Source organism: Ascaphus truei, chromosome 8, assembly GCF_040206685.1.
Source record: "Ascaphus truei isolate aAscTru1 chromosome 8, aAscTru1.hap1, whole genome shotgun sequence".
Classification (NCBI taxonomy): Eukaryota; Metazoa; Chordata; class Amphibia; order Anura; family Ascaphidae; genus Ascaphus; species Ascaphus truei.
The window spans coordinates 51525219-51551112 of NC_134490.1; the positions used below are offsets into that span (position 1 = coordinate 51525219).

At 41.5% G+C, this 25894-nt stretch overlaps 1 protein-coding gene across 8 annotated transcripts in view; it reads left to right on the top strand.

The window, feature by feature from the left end:
* The window catches only part of ATRNL1 (attractin like 1), a 662687-nt gene that overhangs the window by 81532 nt on the left and 555261 nt on the right, over positions 1-25894 (top strand). For all 8 annotated transcript variants that reach the window (XM_075611983.1, XM_075611984.1, XM_075611985.1 and 5 more), the window contains 4 exons: positions 15034-15117; positions 18410-18523; positions 21075-21203; positions 24288-24496. In XM_075611983.1, the coding sequence (XP_075468098.1) occupies positions 15034-15117; positions 18410-18523; positions 21075-21203; positions 24288-24496 (536 nt within the window). The remainder of the gene's footprint in view (positions 1-15033; positions 15118-18409; positions 18524-21074; positions 21204-24287; positions 24497-25894) is intronic.

Below are 25894 nucleotides of genomic sequence, written 5' to 3' on the forward strand. Positions count from 1 at the left end.
AAACAAACATGCAATAATTTGGCGACTGTGCGCACTCAGAGAAGGACCTATCCAGGCGCGGTAATCGCCCCTTTCAGGGGCTAAACTCAAGCGATTGTAACCGCTGCTTTGCAACCCTTTGATTTTTGTTTAGTTTTGTTGCTGCATGACGTCTGCGGGTTTACATGTCCGTAGATATGGTCGGCTGATCCGAGTTGATATTAAATGTCATATCTCTCCCCAACCTCTGTATACAAACTCGGGGTCCATATAAAATGTGCATTCTTTACAATTTAGACTAGATGTTGTTATAGCAGAACTCGGGATGTCTTTCCTTGCTCCAATCAAAATGGTGTCCAGTCACCGCCCTGTTTGCAATGACGCACAGCATTATAAACTCGCCTCAAGCACCTTAGGAAAATGTGAAGATCTATTCAGTTTTTTGTTCTGGTTTGTCTAATTTCTGTTGAACATTTTTGTGTGTTTGTAGTCAGTCCAAGTATACGTTCAATGTGCTGCGGAGTCGCACAAACGCACAAAGTCACAATGAAGGAACTGGTGTAAGTGAAGGCCCAGGCACACCTCCTCCTGTGAGAGAATCCATGCAGGGAACACGGTAAAGAGTTTCCCCCATCACTCCTCAATGTGTGTGTTTGCAAATACGTGGTCACATCTCCACTTATTCATAGCATCATTTGGCCTGTGGCTAGCAAAGCAAAATAACTCTGGTTGGGAGCGCCTCTTTGGAATAATATTTGGTGCATTAAATGTGAACTTAAACGGGCTGTTAGAGAATATGAGTTGGAAGATAAAGGGAACGGTTGTTTAAGCCTTTCAGTGACTTAGGGCAGGGGTGCTCAACTCCAGTCCTCAAGCCACCGCCTACAGGTCAGGTTTTGAGGATATCCCTGCTTCAGCACAGGTGGCTCAATCAGAGGCTCAGTCTTCAACTGAGTCTGATTGAGCCACCTGTACTGAAGCAGGGATATCCTGCAAACCTGACTTGTTGGGGGGACTTGAGAACTGGAGTTAAGCCCCCCTGTTTTAGGAGCTTCTAGTACTCTGCTTTGCAGCCCTCACCGTGATTCATTATTTGTTGCTTAATTCCCAGGACTTTGGAAGATGTTGTAACTTAGAAATCGTTAACATTGTCATTGTTTATTTTGTGCCTTCTATAAAAATCCCACACTGACCACATACATAACATTTCTAAAGCAGGCAAACTGACAAACTGTTTTTGTCAGTGTCTGAACGCAGATCCGCATAAATATGATTCTTACGTGAAACTTCATGTTCACATCAAACATCTGATTGATGTGACGTTAATGACAGTGGATGTTTTTGGCAGGTACATTGACGTGTGCGTATGTCAGATCAGTTCCTGAGCTGTACGTTTCTCGACTACATTAAATTGAGCAGCGAAAAGAAAGTTTTTTTTTTTTAAACAATGTTCTAGTTAGACAATATTTATTCATAGTAAGTTGGTGCAGAGCGAGAAATAAAGTATTTGTCCAAGATCACATCAAATGTAAATAAGTGGCCAAAGCTGGTATTGAACCCACGCGCATTCTAGGCCAACTTCACCACAGGTACTAAAGTTGCCAAACAATGAGGCGTGCTCTGTTCGTTCATACCGCTCCAGCACTGCGGGTTTAAGGCGACGGCCCCAGTGGTCATGGCTGCACGCACGGCAGAATGTCTGGCGGCGCGTGCACCCGTTTCAGCCACGACATGTGGTCTGCGGTTGTGCTTGCAATGGAGAGCAGGAAATATGATGGGGTGTGTGTGGGGGAGGTGGAAAGGGGGAGCCTCCATGACATCACGCGGCTGGTTTTCCCTCATTGACTGAACCGCAGCCGTGACATGGCCAATGATCGGCCGCCGCGCCAAAAGACAATAATCTTGTCTTTTGGCACTTTGTGCATGCACGTGCGCACGCCAACTGGGGCCTGCCTGATAGAGGGCCAAGCCTTGTGTGCAGCCGTGGCCACTGGGGATCTAGCCTTAGGCACCAGAACTTCCTACATGAGTCAAACTATAAGATAAGTCCCTATTGAACCTTAAAATAAGAAGCGTTAAAAGCAATTAGATTATGGGCGCTTAGGCCTGTAATATAGTGGGCGCGTGGCACTTTTAATTGGCTGTGATTAGCCAGCCATTGTATGCTAGGGCCGAGCGCGCACGGCAGTGAGCGTGGAGCCGGGCGATCGGGGGGAAGACTGAAAAGTATGTATTCACGTCGCTACCGCTCAGTGTGCAATGTATGTGTGTGTGTGTGTGTGTGTGTGTGTGTGTGTGTGTGTATCTGTGTATAAAGTTGCACAATATTAATAAATAATTTCTTCTCACAGCATGTCTTTTTCATTTTTTTTTAATATACACACACATACATACATACATATATACACACACATACATACACACACATAGCTTCCCCAGTGACACACAAACACACAGTGACACAAACACAGTGACAAAAAAACACACAGTACCCTTCCAAGCCTGTTGCTCACAGCAGCATGGACCGTACACACGAAAAGTGTGTGTAACGCGCGCGCCCACTATATTACGGGCCTTAGACTTGTGTTGCAGTTTCTCTTGACACTGAAAAGTTTCTACCCCAAAATGCATCTCTGGGCATATGTTGTTTTTCAACAACTCATCACTGTAACATAGCCTCTAGTACAGTGTTTTTCAACCAGGGTTCCTAGGAGCCTTTGGGTTCCCCGGACATCCCTAAAGGATTCCCTGTAATTTTCAGGTCATTTTAAAATTGTTCCAAATACAGAAGAATTTACAATGCATCTGATCTCAGACGCGCTATTAGAGAGGGCTGGGGTTCCTTACAATGCATCTGATCTCAGACGCGCTATTAGAGAGGGTTGGGGTTCCTTACAATGCATCTGATCTAAGACGCGCTACTAGAGAGGGTTGGGGTTCCTTACAATGTAGCTGATCTCAGACGCGCTACTAGAGAGGGTTGGGGTTCCTTACAATGTAGCTGATCTCAGATGCGCTATTAGAGAGTGTTGGGGTTCCTTATAATACAAGCAAAAAGACAGTGGAGATAGCGCACTGAGAAACAGTATACATTTATAAGGTAAAATAGTCCTCCTTCAAGTGGACTAAACAGCCAATGAAAATTGCTCCCACTCACATCGGTATTACCAATGCAAATGGCTGTCAGCTGATTTTGAGAGGCAGTGTAATACCACATATATGTAATCAAGGTGTAAATTAACTTGAATAATGCCTTAAATAAGTGCCATACGTAAGTGTGAATGATACTGTATGTGGAATAAAAATAAAATTATTTATATATATATATATATATATATATATATGAACAAAAAACAAACAAAAGCGCAAGCTCCATAGCACGTAACTGAGTAAAAAATAAGGTACATTTATTTAAAAAATCAGCAACCCATAAGAATGTGCACTTACAGGATTTCAAACAGAACCATTCGTGGGAGAGAAATCTCTATTGTGGTCATCTGCGGTGGTAGGGTGAGTCCCAGGTTTGCAGAGTGGATATAAACAGCCCAGGTTCCCCATGAATTGGCAGCAAGATATAAAGGCATCCAATGCCTGCACGTCCTTTGCTCCCTCATACAATGATTGCTAACACTTGAAATTACCGCCAGCCGGAGCGCAGGGAAGCCAGGGACTCCAAATACACCAACACAAGCGCGATGACGTCACAGCTGTTAGCGATCATTTTATGAGGGAGCAAAGGACGTGCAGGCATTGGATGCCTTTATATCTTGCTGCCAATTCATGGTGAACCTGGGCTGTTTATATCCACTCTGCAAACCTGGGACTCACCCTACCACCGCAGATGACCACAATAGAGATTTCTCTCCCACGAATGGTTCTGTTTGAAATCCTGTAAGTGCACATTCTTATGGGTTGCTGATTTTTTAAATAAATGTACCTTATTTTTTACTCAGTTACGTGCTATGGAGCTTGCGCTTTTGTTTGTTTTTTGTTCATAGATTCCAAAAGTGGTTGGCTATACCACTCCCCTTAAAGCTGCAAAGACGCTCCCTGGATCTTCTATTGGGACTATATTTCTCACTGGATTTTTTGTTTGAGTGGAACATTCAATTTGGATTTTCCTTTTTTTTCACTATCACGTTATGGTTTGTAGATATTATTAGGTTAAATTGTGGTAATTTTAATTTATTTTAATATTTTAAATATGTTATTATAATTTATCATTTATTAGGGTTATTTCACATCCTCTTTAGCGCTACTTAATTTTTGTGTTGTCTTTGTTATATATATATATATATATATATATATATATATATATATATATATATAAATAAATAAATTAAACATATATATTATATAAATGTGTTTGTGTATTTAAAAGTGAATTAGTGTGATAGTGATCAACATAGAAATTTAGGGATACGGTGTCATAATGATTAGTAAAGATGTGGATCATTATATAAATAAGTGATTTAATGAACAATAACTAATGCCTTCAGTGATTTGCATCAATAATGACAACATACAGTTCATGCAGTAACATAACACAAATAATTTATGCTGAAAGAACCTTCCCATATTGAATACATAATTAATAAATAGTAAAATGGATAGATTGTATACTGTATGGCAAGCTAGCTGCCCTTAACCTGCAATATGCATGTGTATATAGGATATAACAGCTTGATCGGAAACTTCATATGAACAGTGAAGTGACTAATATAATAACTACATAAGTGAATTGTATAGCGCCACCTAGATAAGGATAACCAAATTGAAATGACTAATATTTGCTAAAAGACAGGTAATTATTCTGTTAAAGGAATGAGTTCAATATAATCATTGAGATGTCCAGGAAATTTGGACTGGAACATGTATATCCAGTACTGTTCCCTCTTGAGGAGTTGGAGGTCTCTATTACCCAATCTTTTATTAGCAGCTATAATCTCAATCCCATACATTTTAATTGGCTAGGATCACAGTTGTGGGTTTGAAGAAAATGCTTAAGCAGATGGGTGAGAGGTTGGTTTTTCTCTACAATCTTAGGAATATATTTAATATTTCTAAGATGCATGGTTCAATATGTGGATCTTAAGATTCTGTTACGGCAGTGCTGCCCGCAGACCAGATCCGTCCCTACCACTGAGGTGGGACGTAAGTATACACGCACCCGCGGCAGAAGGAGCGTGTCCGGAGTGTGGTATTTGCGTTGCCAGGCCAGGAGACTATTGCTATAGTACTTGCCAGTTTCGGATGATAGAAGAGCCGTAGTGGTTGCCGTTGCCGAGGTCAGGGAGTAGAGAGATCCGGGAGGTCGAGGTACAAGCCGAGTTCGAGGGACGAGAGAAGCAGCGTAATCAGGAGGAAGCCGGGGTCAGAACCTGAGTAGCGCTGTAACGAAGAGACAATCAAAGTACACATCCACTAGCAAAGACTATGCAGAGCGATGTGCAGCAGGGAGAATAGGGATTATAACAGTGGGCTGACCAATGGAAGGTGGAGGCAGGGCTGGAGGAGTGTGTGGAGCAGCACAGGATAGGTTGTGCTGATGAGGGTATGTTGAGAACAGCTGACAGGCAGGGGAGTGTGCTCGTGAGCCGTGTGATTGACGGAGGCGTGGTCTAAGCCCCAGAGGGGTGAATAAATTATGAGTGCCTGACGCGCGCTCTGTAAGGCTGGTGAGCGCGCGTACAGGTCTAATGGCAGCTGCATGTTTACCCGCTGCGAGCGGAGCAGCGGCTGCCCGGCGGGGGTACCGACGGAGGGGGAGTGGAGCGGAGACACCTGGGACCGTGGGTGGTAAGGGAGGGTCACGCTGCAACCGCCGTGACCCGATTCCTTACACATTCCTCGTGGTTTTACCAATGTACTGAAATCCACATTCATACTGGATGAGATTAACCACATGGGTGGTAAAGCAGTTAATAAAGCCTCTGATTTTATAGCTTTTTTTAGTGACAAAAGAAGTGGCCTGTTTGCCAGTCAACATGTGCTTACAAGCTTTGCACTTGTTGCATTTATAGTTGCCCACTATGCCGAAATGAGATCTAATATTTACATCATCTTGAGTCTCAGGTGTAAATTGGCTTGGGGCAAGAATACCTTTCAAATTTTGAGCACGTTTGTAGACTACTTACTTTAGGTCTTTGATCCAATGTTAATCCCAGAACTGGATCCAAGGCAAGAATGTTCCAGTACTTATTTAGAGCCTTATGTATTGCTTGGTGAGCTTCATTATATTGGGTAATAATCACTGGAAACTTATTTTTCCCATTGAAATGGATAGATCCTATAGGGATTATAGTTGCATCCCTGTTTGTAGCCTCTGTTTGTACTGTATTAGACACATCAGTAATCAACCCTACTGTCCTTGGTTTGTTCTTGTAACGTATTAGGCTGTTACGTTCCTTCTTATTAATTCTACCTATCGAATGGTCAATAAGTTCCTCTTTATACTCCTTCTGGAGGAATCCATCATTCAAAAAGGGTACTTGTTCTTGAAAGTGTTCCTCTTGTGCAGTTCCTCTTGAGTCTGAGGAACTGATTATATGGTATATGATTGACCCAAGGCTTAAAATGGCAACTTGAAGTGTGAATATATGAATTGACATTGGTGTCCTTAAAAAAAATGTTCTAGTACATATTAGATCATTTTGTATAAAGATCTCAAGGTCAAGATAATGTATAGCCTTGTCGCTGTTATCTCCACTAAATTTAAGATTATACAAATTGTCATTTAATTTAAGTACAACATTTTGGAAAGAACTCTCATCAGCCTCCCATATAAGAAGAATATCATCTATGTACCTCCTCCACAGAATTAGCTGTGGAGGAGGTACATGATCCACTGACTGAGATTCCCACCATCCCATGTTCAAATGTGCAAATGAATGGGTAAATTTGGTGTCCATGGCTGTACCTAGGACTTGTAAATTATAGTTGGAATCGAACAAAAATAATTGTTTCAAGATGAACTCAATGGAGGTCACAATTAATTCTATCTGAGTGGATGGTAACAAATTGCTGGATTTCAAAAAGTGCCTGTGGCTAGGCAGCCTTCAACATAGGGAATGCTCGTATATAAAGTTTGGACATCCAAAGTTGCCAGTCTGTAGCTATTGTTCCATGTTACTCCCTGCAGTATTTGTAACACTTCAGTAGTATCCTTAAGGTGGGACGGAAGTTCTGATACTAAAGGCTGTAAATAGTCTACTAGAAAAGATTGGATGTTAATCAGTTTATACCCGAAATGATAGGGCGACCTGGGGGATAGGTGAGAGACTTGTGGATCTTGGGTATATGGTAAAAAATGGGTACTGAAGGTGATGAGATGTACAGAAATTCAAAATCAGATTTTTTAAGGATGCCTTGTTTATGGGCCTCATCAAGTAGATGTTTGCTTGACTTGAGAAATTCGATTGTTGGATCTGATCTTAATTTCTGATAGGATGATATGTACGATAGTAATCGTTCTGTTTCAAGGAAGTAATCCTTCCTATCCTGGATCACCACGCCCCATCTTAATCAGCTTCTCAAATTATAATATTTGAATTAGACCGCAACTCTTTTAGGGCTTGAATCTGAATGAAGGGCTGTATTCAAATTGGAATGTCGGTATGCATTTGATGTTTTATTCATGCATATATGTTGGAACTCTTGTTCCACCAATTTCCCAAGAGTTCCACATAGTGTCCTTTTGAATTATGGGGATAGAAAATAGATTTAGGTTTATAACCAGAGTGAAATATGTTTTTTATTATCTGTAAGCTCCAGTTGATTTTCTTTCAATAAACTTTCTAAATCCCTAAAAACAAATTGGTCGAAACTGGTATAGGGGTTCCCTCAGTAAGATAATTGTTAGAGGACCCAGAGAAGTGTCTGTGTAGGGTTAATGTCCTCAAATATTTTTGAAGATCAATGTAAAGATCAAACTCACTAGGATTGCTCATCTAGGGAGAGAAGGTTAAGCCTTTTGAAAGGACATCACAAAGTTAATGATTTATCTTGAACGAGGACAAATTGAAGATACCCTTTCATCTTAGTGTTTCTGGCTCCGGTAACCTTCCTGGGTGGGGGACTTTCTCCCTCCTCTCTTACCTCGTCTGAATGAGATATTTTTCTTGTTACAGATCTGGTTTGAGGTTTTCACGGAGGGTTGTCCAAGTTCCAATCCAGTCTTGTATGCTTTCTGTTCTACTCCCCTTGAAAAAAAGGCATAGATTGGTCAACATCATTATCACTTTGTGCCTCCTCTAGCTCACGAAATCTAGTAGATAATTTGAACTCATTTGGTTTCATAAAGGAGCTGTTTGCTCTTATCAGATGGATACACACTCTCCTTATTAGGATTCTTATGTTTGGACTGGTGTTTAACAGTCCTCCAATTATCATTATATCTCTCATTATGGCCTCTATAATGATGAGCAGTGTTCGACAAACCTATACATTTGCTCGCCCCGGGCGAGTGGATTTAACCCCCGGGCGAGTAAATATTGGCCCAAGCAGCACACGTTTGGTACTAGGTGGCGAGTAGATTTTTTTGTGTGGCGAGTAGATTTTTTGGTGATTTGTCAACCACTGATGATGAGGATCTGTTCTCCTTCTAGCTCCTTCATTGGGAGTATAAATTATATTAGTGCTTGAAGGATAATGTCCATTTCTGTGTGGCTCCACTTTATCAACATTTTTATAATGAGGTTTTTTTTATACAAGGAAACCTTGGTGTTACCCTTGGTTTCTGGGGGTTTTCCTTCATCATTATTTCCCAACATAGATTTGGGAAGATGGGGATAACCTTTAGAGGGGTTCACTATCTCCCCTACATTCCAATTTTTCTGTTTATTGAATACAGTAGGTAGTCCGTTTTATCCCTTTAAAAATGTCTTATTTTTGATCACGTTAATGCCATTCTCATAGTTTTTAATTTTAGCATTAAGCTCCTCCATCAATTGAGGTAGTATGTCAAATTCTGATAATTCAAGGATGTCTTCCTTTATTTTTAGTATTTTCAAATCAATCTCTTTGAGTTCATCCTTTAAGAAGTGTCATTAATTTCCGTGAACACAATTCCAAAGCCTCATCCCATTCTGTTAGAAACTTGGAATTGTTAATACCATATGTGGAATTTTTAATTATTCTAAGGCCTCTGGGAACTCTCTTACAGGAGATCATGGAGTTCTCCAAGCGGGTGGCAGCAAGAGTCTAGTAGTTACATTTCAGACACATTTTTTGGGACAGCACGAGCGCGGACTTCCGTTATATCCATCTTGGTTTCTTACAATACATCTGATCTCAGACACGCTATTAGAGAGGATTGGGGTTTCTTACAATACATCTGATCTCAGACACGCTATTAGTGAGGGTTGGGGTTCCTTACAATACATCAGATCTCAGACGCGCTATTAGAGAGGATTGTGGTTTCACAGAATTTCACATAGGGTTCGTTTACAAACAAAAAAAGGTTGAAAACCACTGTTCTATTATGACAAATATACTGTTCTATATCACTGCAAATATACTGTTATACATCACTGCATCTTAACCAACATGAAGAGGAGATTACAAACTCGAGAAGAGCTCTTTCTAACTTCCAAATCCAAATAAATTACTTTTTTTTTTTATTAAAAGCTGTAAAAATATTAAAAGTCAGCTGTGTTTATTATACACTCATTCCATTTAAAACACATTGAAGCACGATTTGGACTGTTATTGGAAAATGTTTAGACGGAACGCACTCCATATAATTAGATGGTACTATACGTGGGAAAAGCTGCAAATGTAAAAAAAAAAAAGCCCAATCCCCGCAGAGTGTGTTTATGATTGGGTCATTCATCAAGTTCCGGAGGGAGACACCAAAGCAGAGCGAACACCGCTTGCTCCAAACATGAATTACTTACATTTCTGTAGCAATGTTTCATTACTATTTTGCAACTGCACTAATCCTGAAACTACCGCCTAGTTTAATTAGCCCATGCTGCTGTATGCTTATGGATGCACTTTAAAGAGAATAGCTATTCCCTCCTATAGAAGTAATAGAAAGGAGGCATTTGTTATTAAATCTTTAGTTCTTTCTAATGGGAAAAAATCAAAATACAGAATGTTTTAATTTCTTTTTTTTTTTTAAAGTGCTTCATATTTCTACAGGTATTCCTTTCCTCAAAAACATATTTTTGGCACTGCAGCAGTTAGCATCACTTATTCTTCACAGAACCTTGCTGCCTTGTGGTATGAAATATTATTTTTAGCTTTGCTGATCTGGTGTTTTAAAAGGTCTGATTAACGAGAATTGATCGGAGAAAGACGTACAAAAAAAGGGTAAGAGAAGAGTCTTGGCAGAGCGCGCAGAAAGATGATTCGCTGCTGGCGTTATAAAGGCCTGCCGAATGCAGAGATGATGGACGCGAGGTGACCCCACTCATGCTGTGCTATAGTCTCATGCTATAGCTGCAGAATTCTGCAGATCTCTGTTTAACCCTGTTGTGCCTGGAGAGGCGAGCTGCACATCGTGCCGTATCTCAGCGGGTAAATGTGCCTATTTGTTTGACGCATTGGCCCACCTGCAGTTTCAGCAAACCATACAAGGATGTTCAAAGAATGAAATTGAGCAAAGGGATTATTTATTAGTGTCTCGGATGTCATGTAGATAGAAAAACTGACAGTTTGTGCCATTCTCTATTATATCAGCTAATGCACCCAGAACATTTAAATCACATTGTGCAATTTATTTGACACAACTGTCTCTTTTATAATGAAAATGTTTTCTTGACACTGATGGCCACATAAAATAAAAATGGCCTACATTGGTTTCAGTGAACGATCTGCACATATCTACTTAATGGTGCTTACCCATAAGACATCTGGTATAGGCATACTGTTTCTTATGAGGCTGTTGGCGTTTTATGGCTTTACATCACTTAGTAAATTATTCCCATAAATGCTTAGGGATTATAACTGAGCACATTGTACTGCTGGATCTGCCTTTCATAGTTAGATAAAGATCTTTGACTAATTTGCCAGCTTGTCAGTATCTTGAAAGTAAAAAATTCTGGTCTGTTTTCAAGTAACAACTAGTACCTCTTTCTATTGCCTTTGGGATGGAGCTTGGACCAAAGGTGTCCCTGTAGCTGTATGGTCCCTGCTCTGCAGGTCCTTAGCTGTCTTTGCTTGTGTCTCTTTATACCAATAAGGCTGAGCTTATAGTCAGCGCGATTGTGCTAGCGCGTGACAAGCACAAATTGCATAATGCCTATGAGGCCGCCCCTGGTGCGTGCATGCACGATGGCATGACCGCGTTTTGAAGAGACAAAATGTTTGTCTTTTCGAGCGGTTCAGCCAATGAGGGCTAACCTGCTTCGTGACGCGTTCAGCCAATGAGGGCTAACCTGCTATACCCCACGCCTCCCCAATCGCCTGCAGCTCAGTTGACACATTGCTAGGGCTGCAGTCATGCGGGAGTCTGTGTTCCATCGCGCGTGCACGTAGGTAGTGTAATCTAAGCCTTATATTTGCAAGGCCAGAGATTACTACTCCATTATAATGATGGACAGACATGCAGAATGTCACAAATGTATGCACACTTGGAATAATAGGTGCAAAGTATCTTGATATTTGTATGCCAAGAAACACAGAATGAAAATAATGGTTGTTGACATAAAATTAATAATACATTGTCAGAACCTGTTACAGACCTGTATACCCTTATGAGTAGGGTTGCCAAGTGTCCGGTTTTCACCCGGACAGGCCGGTAATTCTGCTGTCTGTCCGGTATAAATTTGGAGGTAATACCGGACACCTATGTGTCCGGTATTACCATTGTTGCGGCAGTGGCAGCGCGAGGGCTGGCATGGTCAGTGATGAGGGCGGCGGCAAGCGTGCTGAGGGGGCGGGCGGAGGCAGTGAGAGGGGTGGCCGGGCAGAGCAAGGAGGACTGGTGTGCTGTCCCTGATTGGAGGAGAGGACAGCCAACCAGAGGACAGCGGGGCCGGAGCCTACACCCCGGCGGGCCAGAGACATATTCCTGTGCTGTCTGTGTCCTGCAGGTCAGGAGACAGGTAAAGTACACTGTGGGGGGAGGTGGGGGTATATTTAATATGTATATGGGTGGTGGGGTATATTTTATATGTATTGGGGAGGTGGGGGTATATTTAATATGTATATGGGTGGTGGGGTATATTTTTTATGTATTGGGGAGGTGGGGTATATTTTATATATATTGGGGAGGTGGGGTATATTTTATATGTATTGGGGAGGTGGGGTATATTTTATATGTATTGGGGAGGTGGGGTATATTTTATATGTATTGGGGAGGTGGGGTATATTTTATATGTATTGGGGAGGTGGGGTATATTTTATATGTATTGGGGAGGTGGGGTATATTTTATATGTATTGGGGAGGTGGGGTATATTTTATATGTATTGGGGAGGTGGGGTATATTTTATATGTATTGGGGAGGTGGGGGATATTTTATATGTATTGGGGAGGTGGGGTATATTTTATATGTATTGGGGAGGTGGGGGATATTTTATATGTATTGGGGAGGTGGGGGGATATTTTATATGTATTGGGGAGGTGGGGGGATATTTTATATGTATTGGGGAGGTGGGGGATATTTTATATGTATTGGGGAGGTGGGGGTATATTTTATATGTATTGGAGAGGTGGGGCTATATTTTATATATATGGGGTGGTGGGGCTATATTTTATATGCATTCGGGAGCGTGTTTTAAAAAAAAATATATGTATTGGGGGGGTCGCAACTTTTGCCATTGTGTCCAGTATTTTTGGACAAGCCATCTGGCAACCCTACTTATGAGTTGTTTTCACTCATTCCCATCAGCCATGCAAACACAGGTTTTTAAACAGCAGTTCAAGCTGCGTTTAAAAAAAAAGATATAATTATGTTTTTTTTCCATTTAATATGTGCATCAATACTATCCACACAATAAGAAATTAGCAAAGTTGCCGATTGCTCCGTTCTCCTGTGATCGATCGGCGAAGTTTCGGCTTGCGGGTTCGCTAAATGGCTGCAGAAGAGTATTGACTCAGTATCTGTGACTTTGTAAATGGTTACTATAGAAACAAAAAGGGCTTGTTACATTATAATACATTCAAAATGTCATTCAGAGTTGTTTAAAAAAATGCTACATGTATTATCTCATAATACAGAACTGATTTATTAAAAAAACACACATGTAGGATATTGTTTGATCTGCGTCTTTTAATGAGGCCAGGCATTATAATTCTCAAAATACCACATACAGATTTGTTTCTATGAAGAACTTTTATGCTAGTCATTACAAATGCCCACAAAAGGGTCTTCTTCTGGAACTGGGACACTGTTTCATCATTTCAAAAGATACCAGTGTAAAGTCAGGCTTTTAGCTGAACTAAATACATACAAGAAACAGTTAAATAAATGAAGATTTTTGCTGCAGAGATAACAAAAAAAAACCTGTCCCCAGGTTCCCGTGGAGCATTAAACGGTGCGCTGTTTCATCATCGTCACCAAGAACATTGATAAAAGATTCTGAGGATCGGAAACGCTCAAACCCATCACTAGTGCCCTGGTTCTCATCTCGTTTCATTTCTGTGATGTTTAAGTGCTTTGTAGGGAACCACATTCCCTTCAGAACACACAGTCTCCCACCTTCCAGAGATGACAAGAGATGGTGGGAAGCCAATTCTGTCCCTCTTCAGGCAGTGAATAGTTCCATTAAAGTGTTGTGTCCGTATTCAGTGCAGAATGACTAATGCTGTTATGATAATAACCCATAGAATGCATCTATTGCACAGTTCCATTTTGTTCTTTAGTAGAGTCACCTTGATTGCTGTGCTTAAATTGTGCGCTCACCGGGAGAAGGTCGTAATATAGCATTGAAGTGTTTTATGACCGGCCAAAAACATTAAAGAACCAGTCGCTTAAAGATTGGTGCTTAAACCAAATGGAAAAGTCATTTCCATCTGCAGTAACCCTGGTGTTACTCGGAATGATAAGAACTACCCCACACGGATACTTCCAGTGACGATCACAGCCTGTGTCACAACAGCTTGAAAAGATGCAGAGGGCAGCCTCTGAGCCACCTGTGCTGAAGCAGGGTCTGATTGCGCCACCTGTGCTAAAGTAGGGAGCCACCTGTGCTGAAGCCAGGATATCCTGAAAACCTGACCTGCTGGGGAAGCTTGAGGAATGGAGTCAAGCACCCCATACATTACAGGATGCGTACCCGTAATTAGTGATATGTTTATTTATACAATGGGAGTGGTGATAAATTCCAGATACTAAAATATTTATCTGAAGTGCCATATACATATATATTTACGAGATCTGAAAAGCAAGCTAGATAAACGAATACTGAATAATTGTCAAGTTATAGTACGGTTTGGATACTGTGGCGGCTGTGTATGAAAGTCTCCCATTTGCAACAATGTGCCTAAATTAGAAAAGAAACAGCAGCAGATTGTTTTAAGGGAAGAAGTCCCATTTAAGCAGTACAGATTTTATTTAGACATCATTCCCCCCCATTTTAGCAGCTGGGTGACTGTGATAAATCACCCCGAGTATTTGACTCAAATCTGATGTAACTACAACTGTGGAAGGATTACTGTGGAAGGGTTACTGTGGAAGGGTTACTGTGGAAGGATCACTGTGGAAGGATCACTGTGGAGCCAGGGATTGCACCGTTGAATTCATCACAAATATACAGTACATTTTGGAATTAGAAGTGCTCTAAGGCAGGGGTTCTCAACTCCAGTCCTCAAGACTTCCCAACAGGTCAGGTTTTCAGGATATCCCTGCTTCTACACAGGTGGATTAATCAGGCCCTGCTTCAACACAAGTAGCTCAATCAGAGGCTGGATTGAGCCACCTGTGCTGAAGCAGGGATATCCTCAAAACCTGACCTGTTGGGGCAGTACCACTGCTCTAAGGAACTGGATTGTTTGACCCAAAGCTCTGTCACCCACACTGGCAGCGAAATGGTTAATGTAAGTGTTGTACCTTTGTTTCCATGAAAGTGCTATTCTTCTGATCACACGCTCTGCCTCTTCTTTTACAGGTTAACAGAACCTGCAGGAAATTTAACAGACGGGCCTATCAACTATAAATATAAAACCAAATGTACTTGGTTAATTGAAGGATAGTAAGTATATCTATCAACTCGGCTGGCTATACACAGTACATATTTTCATTATTCTCCTTCCTTCCCAGGCTTATCTGCATAGGCCAGGGCTGGGCAACTCCATTCCTGAAGAGACATCAACAGGTCAGGCTTTCAGGATATCCCGACGTCAGCACAGGTGGCTGTGGGGAGGCACTGATTGAACCACCTGTGCTGAAGCAGGGAAATGCTGGAAACCTGACATGTTGTTGGACCGTGAGGATTGGAGTTGCCCACCCCTGGTATAGGCTGCTTGTAAAAAGGGGTTCTAGTCATCGGACAAGGAAGTTTAAAATATACATACATTTGTGTGGTTATTTGCTGGACCTACCCAGAATGCTCTGGGAGAGGTTGCTCCAGGCTTTGACTGGCACAGAAACAAAGAAGAATACACCTAGTTGTACTACAGTATTTGTCAGTCCTTTTCAATGGGCAATTTTCTAAGGAAAATCTGCCAATGTTTATTCACTTTTGTAAAACTGGAAAAGACACATAAACCCATACGGTGATATCTGCGGAATAAGGACCAGTGCAGGCTGAAATGTTCATACTGGCCCCTATCATCGGCTCCCATTAACAGAGGCTCAACATCTGCACCCGTGTCATGTTGCACAGACCCCATCACTGGCAGAGGGGCTCAATCCCAATTAGCAGCAAATGGGGTTTAACAGAATAGTAGTGAAAAACAAGTCTCTTGTCCATTGACAAACAATCTTCTGTCCATTGTTTATTGCAACTATAAATAATCTCCAAACAGGAATGTATTATGAGTTCTTGCATAGTTTACAACTGTTCTGTAGAACTTACAGTCATGTGGATGGATAGTGCAAAAAGTATATTTTAATCTGGAAAGCATCATATTTTCTGTGTGTGTAATATAAGATGGAATGGAGACATTTGGAAGAAACAGTGTATTCCGCCCGTGCTCACGTATGGATGGGAAACGTGGACCATAAATGCGAAGATAATTCAGAAGCTTTAGATGATGCAAAGAATGACGGAGAGATGCACGCTGGATATTGCCCGGAGAGACAGGAAAAATAATGAATGGGTTCGAAACCCAACAAAAGTCTGTGACATCATCACACGGGGGAAGAAATTAAAATATCAGTGGGCCGCACATATCGCAAGAAGAAAAGATCATCGTTGGACAAAGATGGTACTCGTTTGGTTTCAAAGACAGATTAATACAGTAGACCAAGACCATGACCAACAGTAAGATGGTAGGATGAGATCAGAACATGTGTTGGAGCAGCGTGGAGAAGAGAGGCTGTAACTGCAGTACCTGGGAGATCACTGGGGAGGCTTCATCCAGCAGTGGATCGAAAAGGGCTGAAAATGATGGGGGGAGGGGGGGGGGAGAAATAAATATATATCATACATACATACATAATATGAAAAATTGTATAAACCCCGATGAAAAAGATGAAGGCAACTATCAGATCTGGATATAATGACATTTTTTTCTGTTCATCCACCAACAGGAATAAATTCACATTATAGCTGCCTGTATTTTTCTGATAACTCTGCACCAGATTGTTGAAACCCTTAATGTTGCAGAGCAGCTCGCATTTCATTTCAGGTTAATGAGCTGCATGTAGGGCTAGAAAATCAGCTAAGATAACGATCTCTTTACCAGCATACTGTATATGACACAAGTCTAGCAACTATGAGGACTTGCTGAGTAAAAGCAATTAAAAAATATATATAATAAACTGGAATAAACCCCCCACATGTAGTAATCATTATTTATTAATAAAATCAGTAGCATGATAGTTCAACTGACACACTATGGGCAATTGTAGCCATTTAACTGTTTCCTTCCTGATTAGCCGCATTGGAAGAAACTTGACAGTCTTTAATAATGCTTTTTAATACAGCACTTACATTACTAAGTACCGCATTGGAAAGTGTCATTTTATTCTGTATCCAGCTGCTCAGGAAGGCAGCTCCCGCATGTAGCCCTTTATACGTTTTCTGCTTCTAGTTGCTTTCTGCCATTGTTGTCTGTGTACAATAAATCAAGAATAAAATTAAATGATAACAATGGTTCTATTATTTGATAAAAAAAAAAAGATTTTTACATTGTAGTCCATATTTTTGTAACTAAATTAATGAGTTTGTTAGTTGCCAGTCAAAGGTTATATGCTGTTTGGGACGAAAATCCTAACCCAAGATACTTCACTTCTTCCCTTTCTAAGTGAAACCATTAATATGATTCTGATAGATGCAGACTCCAAAAATTCTGACCTACTGATGAATTTCCCCCAGTGCAGTCAAGTGCTTTTACAGGTTTAGACATGAAAACCAACTCCCGACCCCCAAAAAAACCATGACAGCCAGACCACAAGCCCTGATTCACTAAACTCCGTTAAATAAGAACAAATAACCTAACGTTGCCTAAATCAGGAACCAGCATTATTTCCTCCGAGGTTAACCACATGCTCGCAAAACAAATGATATGCACAAATATTGTCCGTACTAGAGCTCATTAGCATAGAGTTATCTGCAGGATAACGCTATTTTATCTTTAAATAACGTGACTTTTTGTAAACTTTGGTGTTACTCTCAGCCATATGCTGAAAAATGGATTTTTGAGGAGGTGAGAGGGAAATAATAACTCCATGTCGGTGTCGGGGAAGGAGTAATGCCAGGTTTCGGTATGACTTAAATAATGTAATGTTATTTTGTGGCGGTAACATTAGCAGAGCTTTGTGAGTAGTGCATTCTTATGCTAGCGGCTCATTTGCCTATTATATTCCCTAACGTACATTCTATTTAACACTAAGATTTATACGTGATGTTAACATAAGTTCACACTGCGTTACTTTCTTTGGTGAGTCCAGCTTTACCACTAACACTGTGATAACTAAGGGCAGCGTTACGTTGAGTGGCCTAACGGAGTATAGTGAGTGGGCCATAGAGGGTATATGGCAGGGCTCGGTGCCACCCAAAACATTGCATGTTCTCCGCAACTCTGTTAATAGACCAGTGACTATGATAAATGGATATGAGCGATTGATTTAAACTTCTCCAATAATATAGGAGTAGTTACTCTTCTGCTTTCTCGTTTCTCTATTGAGTGTCACCGCTGGAATCACACTGATTGGGGAGCATGCTCCCTATTAACTTGTTCTATTTTACTTGTTCCTACTATAGCTTTGGACCAGTTGCTGTAGGCTTTTGACACTCTGGGCTACATTTACCAAGTAATTAAAATGCTTTAGCAGAGTCCCATGGAGAATGATGACTTTTTCCCCCTCTTCTCTTTCAGCCCAAATGCAGTGCTACGGTTACGATTCAATCATTTTGCTACGGAATGCAGCTGGGACCATATGTACGTCTATGACGGAGATTCAATATACTCACCCTTAATTGCTGTGCTTAGGTGAGAAATGTCACCCGTCATGGCAAGCGTTAAAGATCTCCAATTACCTCTACTGAGAAGCACTTTAGGCGTTATCTGTACCTGGCGTTTTGCAAGGGGGGGGGGGTCGTATTTCTGAATGAAAATACTGTACGGTCCTGCAGATATGACCGTTTCCCAAGTCATGCATTGAACCAATGTACAGGCGGTCCTCGTTTTACAACGCTTCGTTTTTACAACGAATGGCTTATCCAACGCCATGCAATCCATACCTATGTTCATTTTTACAACACCAAAAAGGCTTATCCAACGCTCTTACGACGCTTTGCAAAGTTGTTTATGTGTTTGTAATATATATATATTATATAATACAGTATGTACACTATATAATGTATGTGTGTGCTGCGTATCTTATTGCCTGCGTTAAATATTTGGTGTATTTTAGTGTTAAAAATGCCTTTAGGAACGGAACCTTTCATTTAAACAGTGTTCCTATGGGAAAACGTGTATCGCTTTACAACGTTTCGCTATCCAACGCCATTTTGAGTAACGCATTGTGTCGGATAACCGAGGACTGCCTGTAATACCATTCCAATTACTCTTAGCTCTGTGTTTTTCGCCATAAGCTACAGTTTACAAGGACTTATACTTTTGTTGTATAATTAGGAAATAGCTTTGCACCCGTATTAAAAACCTATTGCACTGGTTTCCCAACAAGTTTTCCCACCCCCCACCCCAAGGATAAGACATTAACCAGATCATTCGTTCCACCATCCCAGGTTCTAGAATGGTCCAGGAACTGGACGGAGATTTCTTTACAGAGTAATGCTGAACCAATATCATTTTTGGGGTTGTGATGTCCTGCTTTGCGTGCCATTTCTAACCCTCTCCCAAAGAACTGTCAGTCTAATGTATGGTCAACCAAAGATTCAGTGATTTGCCATGGTTACAAGCAGCAGACACAGGGTCTTTAAATCATGTTCTTCTAATTCAAAGAGAATGCCATTGCTAACAGGCCTCTTCCATAACATAAAATGATTTCACATTTTTAATAGCGACCCAAACCAGTAATAACAGCAGATTTATATACATAGATTACACTCTTAAAGCACCACTGCCTTAAAAAAGGCTGAACCGCTGAACTTTCAGCTCTGGGGGCCCCACTGCTTCCCAAGATACTTACATCAGAAGGTGATGCTGGTAATCCCACTTTAAGTTGTGAAGAGGCTAATATGATTGTTCTAACATATATTATCATACGTTTTGGTATCAAAAATACATTTTTCAAGTTAATTATGCTCTGCTTGCTAGTATCGCTTGTACTTGTGTCTGTCTTGGGACCTTTTGAACGGCAATTGACCGTTACACTCTAACAGATGCTTTTCTGACATCATGGATATTTTTATAGTAATAAATGAAAACATCATAAAAATGTCATCGTTGATTCATGTTTTTTCCTGTGTTTGGGGTAAGGATGTTCTCCCAGGTGTCGGCAAACTGGGTCAGTAACGGCCGCATTGCTCAATACAACTGGGAACCCCTCTTAATACTACGTTCATTATTTATTGTCTTGGTTTCTGCAAACACAGCCCTCTTTGCAGGCAAAGTGAATCCCCATCCCAAGAGCTTACAGTCTAAATTTGGTACCTAAGACCAAAGAGTGGTCATTGAACCTAAATATATTTGATCGTAGATAATTTCCAAGCTCAGAGCACCTTTTATTCTGATTTATGTTCTGAAAATATTTCTTCAAAATAATAAATTGGTAAATCGGTGATAGCATTAGTAAGTGTTTGATTCCATATTCAAGTATCTTTATTTATATAGCACCGTCTATGTACATAGAGTTTCACAGCAGCAAGCAATAATAAAAAAAAATACATGTGCCTTTTCTGTGGGAAGCATTCATAGCAGCAGTCCAAGCTGCGTCCCCCCCCCCTTTCATATGTGCATCAATACAATTTACACAATGATAATTAGCTAAGTTGCCGACCAATCCGTTCTCTTGTGATCGATCAGCGTAGATTCGGCTCGTGGGTTCACTAAATGGCTGTCAGTGCAGCAGAAGAGGACCAAAGATGCAAAGTTCCGTGAGGGGGATCATGTGACCAGGCAGTCACTAGATCAAATTGGTGCACTGCTAGAGATAGAGAGGGCGGGGCTTAAAATGGGGTGTTTCAGAGGAGGAAGGAGATGTGACTTTGTAAATGGTTGCTATAGAAACAAAAAATGCTTCCTACATTATAATACATTAAAAATGTCAGTCAGAGTTGTTTTAAAAAAAAAATGCTACAAGTATTTTCTCATAGTACAGAACTGATTTATTTAAAAAAAAAACACATGTAGAATATTGCTTGGTCTGCAGCTTTTAATATGGCTAACGCCATGATATTTTTGAAATACCTGTGTGATCATTAATAAAAATTGCAGCAATCCCCAACATTTCTACAGATCTTGCGGTTGTCTCTGTATACTGAGTCTGATGAGCCATCACACTTCGGTCATGGTAACACCACTTTTTGTGCTGGTTCTGCATTATCCTCAGTGACATTTCTCGATCTCATTCCTGCAGTGGTCTGATCGTGCCTGAGGCGCCTGGGAATGAAACGGTACCGGAGGTTGTCACTACGTCGGGATACGCTCTGCTTCACTTCTTCAGCGACGCTGCTTACAACTTAACCGGGTTCAACATCTTTTACTCGTACGTACGATGCATTTGTTCCCGAACGTTTACCTCTTCCCAGGTGAGAGGAAGCAGAAAGCACAAAGCTCTGGCTTGTCTTGCACGGTTTAGGACAGTTGGTCGCGGCCACTTCGCTGCGACCAAGTGGCCGCCGGCATTTAGCCGCTACTCACCTTGCCTCCAAGGTAAGTCCCTAACCTTAACCCTTACCCTAAAACCCCCTAAAATTAACCCCTAATACTAACGCTACCCCGTACCCTAAAAACCTTAACCCCTTACTATAACCCCTAAACCCCCTAAAGTTATCCCCCTACCCGCTAAAACCCCTAACGTTATCCCCCTTTCCTAACCCCTAAATCCCCTAAAGTTATCCCCTACCCGCAAAAGCCCCTAACGTTATCCCCCTTCCCTAATTGTATGTATTGTATTGTATGTCTTTATTTCACAAAGAATACAGTACAGGGAATTATAATTATACAATAAGTGTAGCAAAATCAGACAATAGGAAAGGAAATCCCTGCCCCGAAGAGCTTACAATCTAAGAGGTTTAATGGGAAACTTATAGAGACAGCAGGTGAGGGAGTAAGTGCTGTAGATGGCAGTGCTTGGTCACAATGGGTGGTAGGAGTGTGGAACATTAGCCATGAGGGCAGGCTATTGGGATGCTTGATTTGTGGGGTAAAATTTAAGGAAGGTCAGTGTTAAATGAAAAGGTTAACACCGTTTACAGGGGAAGAGGTGGCAGGGAGGCATGAGTGAGATCAGGTGTGTATGTCTGGCATCAGGCTTAGGGGAGATCCCCAGCAGCAGGTAGGAGTAGATAGAGGGTGTGAATAGAGGATTTGTGTGGGTGTTTTTTATTGAGGGGTAAAGAAGCTGTTGGGAGAAAGGTGTATAAATAATGGTGCACTGGAGAGTGGGGAAGTTGGAGAGAACAGAGATGTTCACAAAGGAGCAAGGAAACAGTAAACAGAAAAAGAAATAGGGAGGGCATAGTGAGATGCAGGAGGAGAGAGTTCCAAGGTACTGGAGGATAAAAGTGTACAAATAAATCACAGATGTTAAAAGTTAATGTCTCACAGTGGCAACGTTGTAATGCAGAGTCCAGATCTTCCTCCAATCTTCACCTCCAATTTCAACTCCAAAATTAACTCTTGTAGACACGTTTGATGTACACTTATGATGTTACACAGCCTTATGGCTCACAGCCATGTTACAGTGACTTAAGTACTCTATTCACATGCATTTGACTAACACTTAAGGGAGGGGTTTGTCTAATCAACTCAGACATACAAAATAGTTAATTAGATTAACTATTTAAAGCACCCAAAGTTATCCCCTACCCGCTAAAGCCCCTAACGTTATCCCCCTTTCCTAACCCCTAAAATCCCTAAAGTTAACCCGCTACCCTAAAATGTACCTTATTGTAGAAGTGGCCAGCGGCGGAGCGGCTGTGGCGGAGGGCCCCTCTGTGGCTTAACAGCGGCGGGGACTTGGTCGTGGCAAGACGGCCGCGACCAAATGTCCCATTACGATATTGCTTCAAAGATCAGCCTCCTCTCTCCTGCGCGTTTCCGCGCACTCACCTTCACGGGGCAATCCAATCATGGAATGTTGGGCAAAGCGACATGAAGCTGAGAGTAGAGTACTCATGCAGGATTATATACATGATGGATAATCCTTTAAGCTTAATGAGCACACAGTCCCAGTAAGCTCTAACCCCGGAACCCACCACATCAGTTATATATATATATGTGTATATATATATATATATATATATATATGTGTCAAAAGGAGTGCTACTGAGCGTGGCCAAATATATACAACAAAATCCAATGTGACAAAATACATAAATACTTCAATGTTAGTATTCTCATGAGTAAGGGTCATTTAGTTAAACCCTTTGGCCAAAGCGTTATAAGCCTGCAGCCACCTCACGGCATGACCAGTATGCAGGGCCTAACACCACCTGTGAAAATTCTCATTTACCTCTGCTGTGGAGGGAGAATCACCTCAGTAGACCTGTCCTGCATAGGTACATGGAAAAACCTGCTACTTCAAAAGTGGGCAGGGGTGAGCTTAATCCCTCCCACCAACCTCCAACCAACTGACACCAGTTGAAAATTAAAATTAATGAACAAACAATCCTTCAAAATCTAACCCCAGAACCCACAACATCATATACGTGTGTGTGTGTGTGTGTGTGTGTGTGTGTGTGTGTGTGTGTGTGTGTGTGTGTGTGTGTGTGTGTGTGTGTGTGTGTGTGTGTGTGTGTGTGTGTGTGTGTGTGTGTGTGTGTGTGTGTGTGTGTGTGTGTGTGTCAAAAAGAGTGCTACTGAGCGTGGCCAAATGTATACAACAATCCTTTAAGTTGTAAAACAGACTCTTCAATTATGGAGTTATACTTTACTTTTCCTATACGTTTAAAAATAAATAAATAATGTAATTAAATATTACTTCGAACAGCATATATTCTGAAGCCAGGGCACGTTGGTATGAATGGCTCCCGATAGCATTAACACAGTTCCCTTTTAAATCACTCCAAGCCCTGTAATATTTCCTCCACTTTATTGGGAAAAGGTAGCAGGGTACAGATGCTTGTGGATGGTGTGTAGTGGTGATTATTAGTTAGAAACCGGTAAAAAGAGATGGCCTCACCAAGGGTTATAAACAGAGAAAGGTTCTTTACTCACTGTCTCCAGGGTTGAAAAGGAAGTGAGGTGCGGTGTGGGCAAAGGAAAAGTCTAGGGGCAGACCATGTCTGAACAAACAGGAGGGGGGGCAGACTAGCCCATTCTGGTGAGGATCTCAGAGACTGCTGTAGCAGCTCACTGATGTCATGCTCGCAGGCAAGGAGTGCAACATTGTTGCAAGCCACGCAGGCACAGTATGTGTCTGCAGACTCCATGCAGCTGGGAATAAACTCTGACAGGCAGAAACTGCAAAGGAGAGAGGGGGGTGAGTCAGAAATGTGGCTCTTGTTCCATAACAGCATACGAAAGTACAAGATAAAACATTATTATCGTTATTATTATTCTTACAATTATTACTATTATTACCATCACTATATCATGGGCTGAACCCTTCTTTGTTTCTCTGCAGGATCAACTCCTGCCCTAACAATTGCTCAGGCCATGGGAAATGCACCACTAGCGGCTCTGTCCCGAGCAGGGTATACTGTGACTGTGACAAGTACTGGAAGGGAGAGGCCTGCGATATCCCCTATTGCAAAAATAACTGCGGTAGCCCCGACCACGGCTACTGTGATCTGACTGGGGAGAAGCTCTGCGTGTGCAACGACAGCTGGCAAGGTGCGTTCACCCTTCAGCAAACCTTCTGCTTAAACCGTTGCTCAATGGCATGTTCTGCACATGATTTGTGATGGCAACCGTGGGCTGGAACCTCTTTGGTCGCCATGAGGGTATTACCAATAATGCACTGCTCCCATGCTGACGAAGTAAATGTGGCAGAGATGTGATGGCAATTCTGCAGTGTTGAATACCGGGCTGGATCTCCGCATAAGATCCCACCCTTGCTTTCTAATTCTAACGTGCTTTACTAGTAGCCCTGCATTCTTATAGCATTAGGATATTTACAAAGCAAGGACTGGATTACATGATGACATGGAGTGAATCTGGCTATACAGGTTAACACAGGGGTAGCCATCTCCAGTCCTCAAGGACTACCAAGAGGTCAGGTTTTCAGGATACCTCTGCTTCAGCAAAGGTGGCTCGATCAGTGCCTCAGTCTTTGTCTTCGACTGCCACTGACCTAGCCACCTGTACTGAAGCAGGGATATCCTGAAAACCTGACCTCTTTGTAACCCTTGAGCACTGGAGTTTGGCTACCCGGGAGTTAACTCTTTTTGGGCTTGAAGGTTGCAGGTTCCCCTGTCAGCAAAAGGCAGAAGTCTGAATACATTGTTGCTTGGGAGTGATTCCTGAGATTTGCAGAACAAATTATTTCAGCCCCTTTAAAAAATGAAGGGTAAATTGAGTTTAAAAAAAGGCTGTATATGTGCATTCTTGGAAATTGACGAATCTGGCGAGATTGTCTTCTCCGCCGTTTCGTGCGAACTCCCTGAAAGTTTGCAAAAGCAGCGAAACTCAAATTCAAAGTTCGACCAAATTTCAAAGACATAATTGTAATTAATTGAACATGCAATGCCCAGTGACTTTTAGCGTTCAGCGAAATTGTAGTAAACTTTTTGGCGGAACCATTTACAAAGTTCTTGCAGGTGTGCAGAAAGTTCATGAGAGCTTAGCCATTATTCCTGAAGGTTTGGTGAGAGTGCGGATAACATCTTTGGAATTATAGCGACATCTTGTGGATATTTTGAACAATGCATCGCAACAAGACTTCTGTATTGACAGTGGTAGAAGATCTGGAATTCCTTCCATTCAGGAGATGTACAGTTGTGTGAAAAAGAAAGTACACCCTCTTTGAATTCTATGGTTTTACATATCAGGACATAATAACAATAATCTGTTCCTTAGCAGGTCTTAAAATTAGGTAAATACAACCCCAGATGAACAACAACACACAACATATTACACCGTGTCAGATCTTCCACCACTGTTCATTCAGAAGTCTTGTTGCAATGCATTGTTCAAAATATCCACAAGATGTCAATATTCCAAAGATGTTATCCGCACTCTCACCAAACCTTCAGGTGTACTTTCTTTTTCACACAACTGTAGGTAACTGAG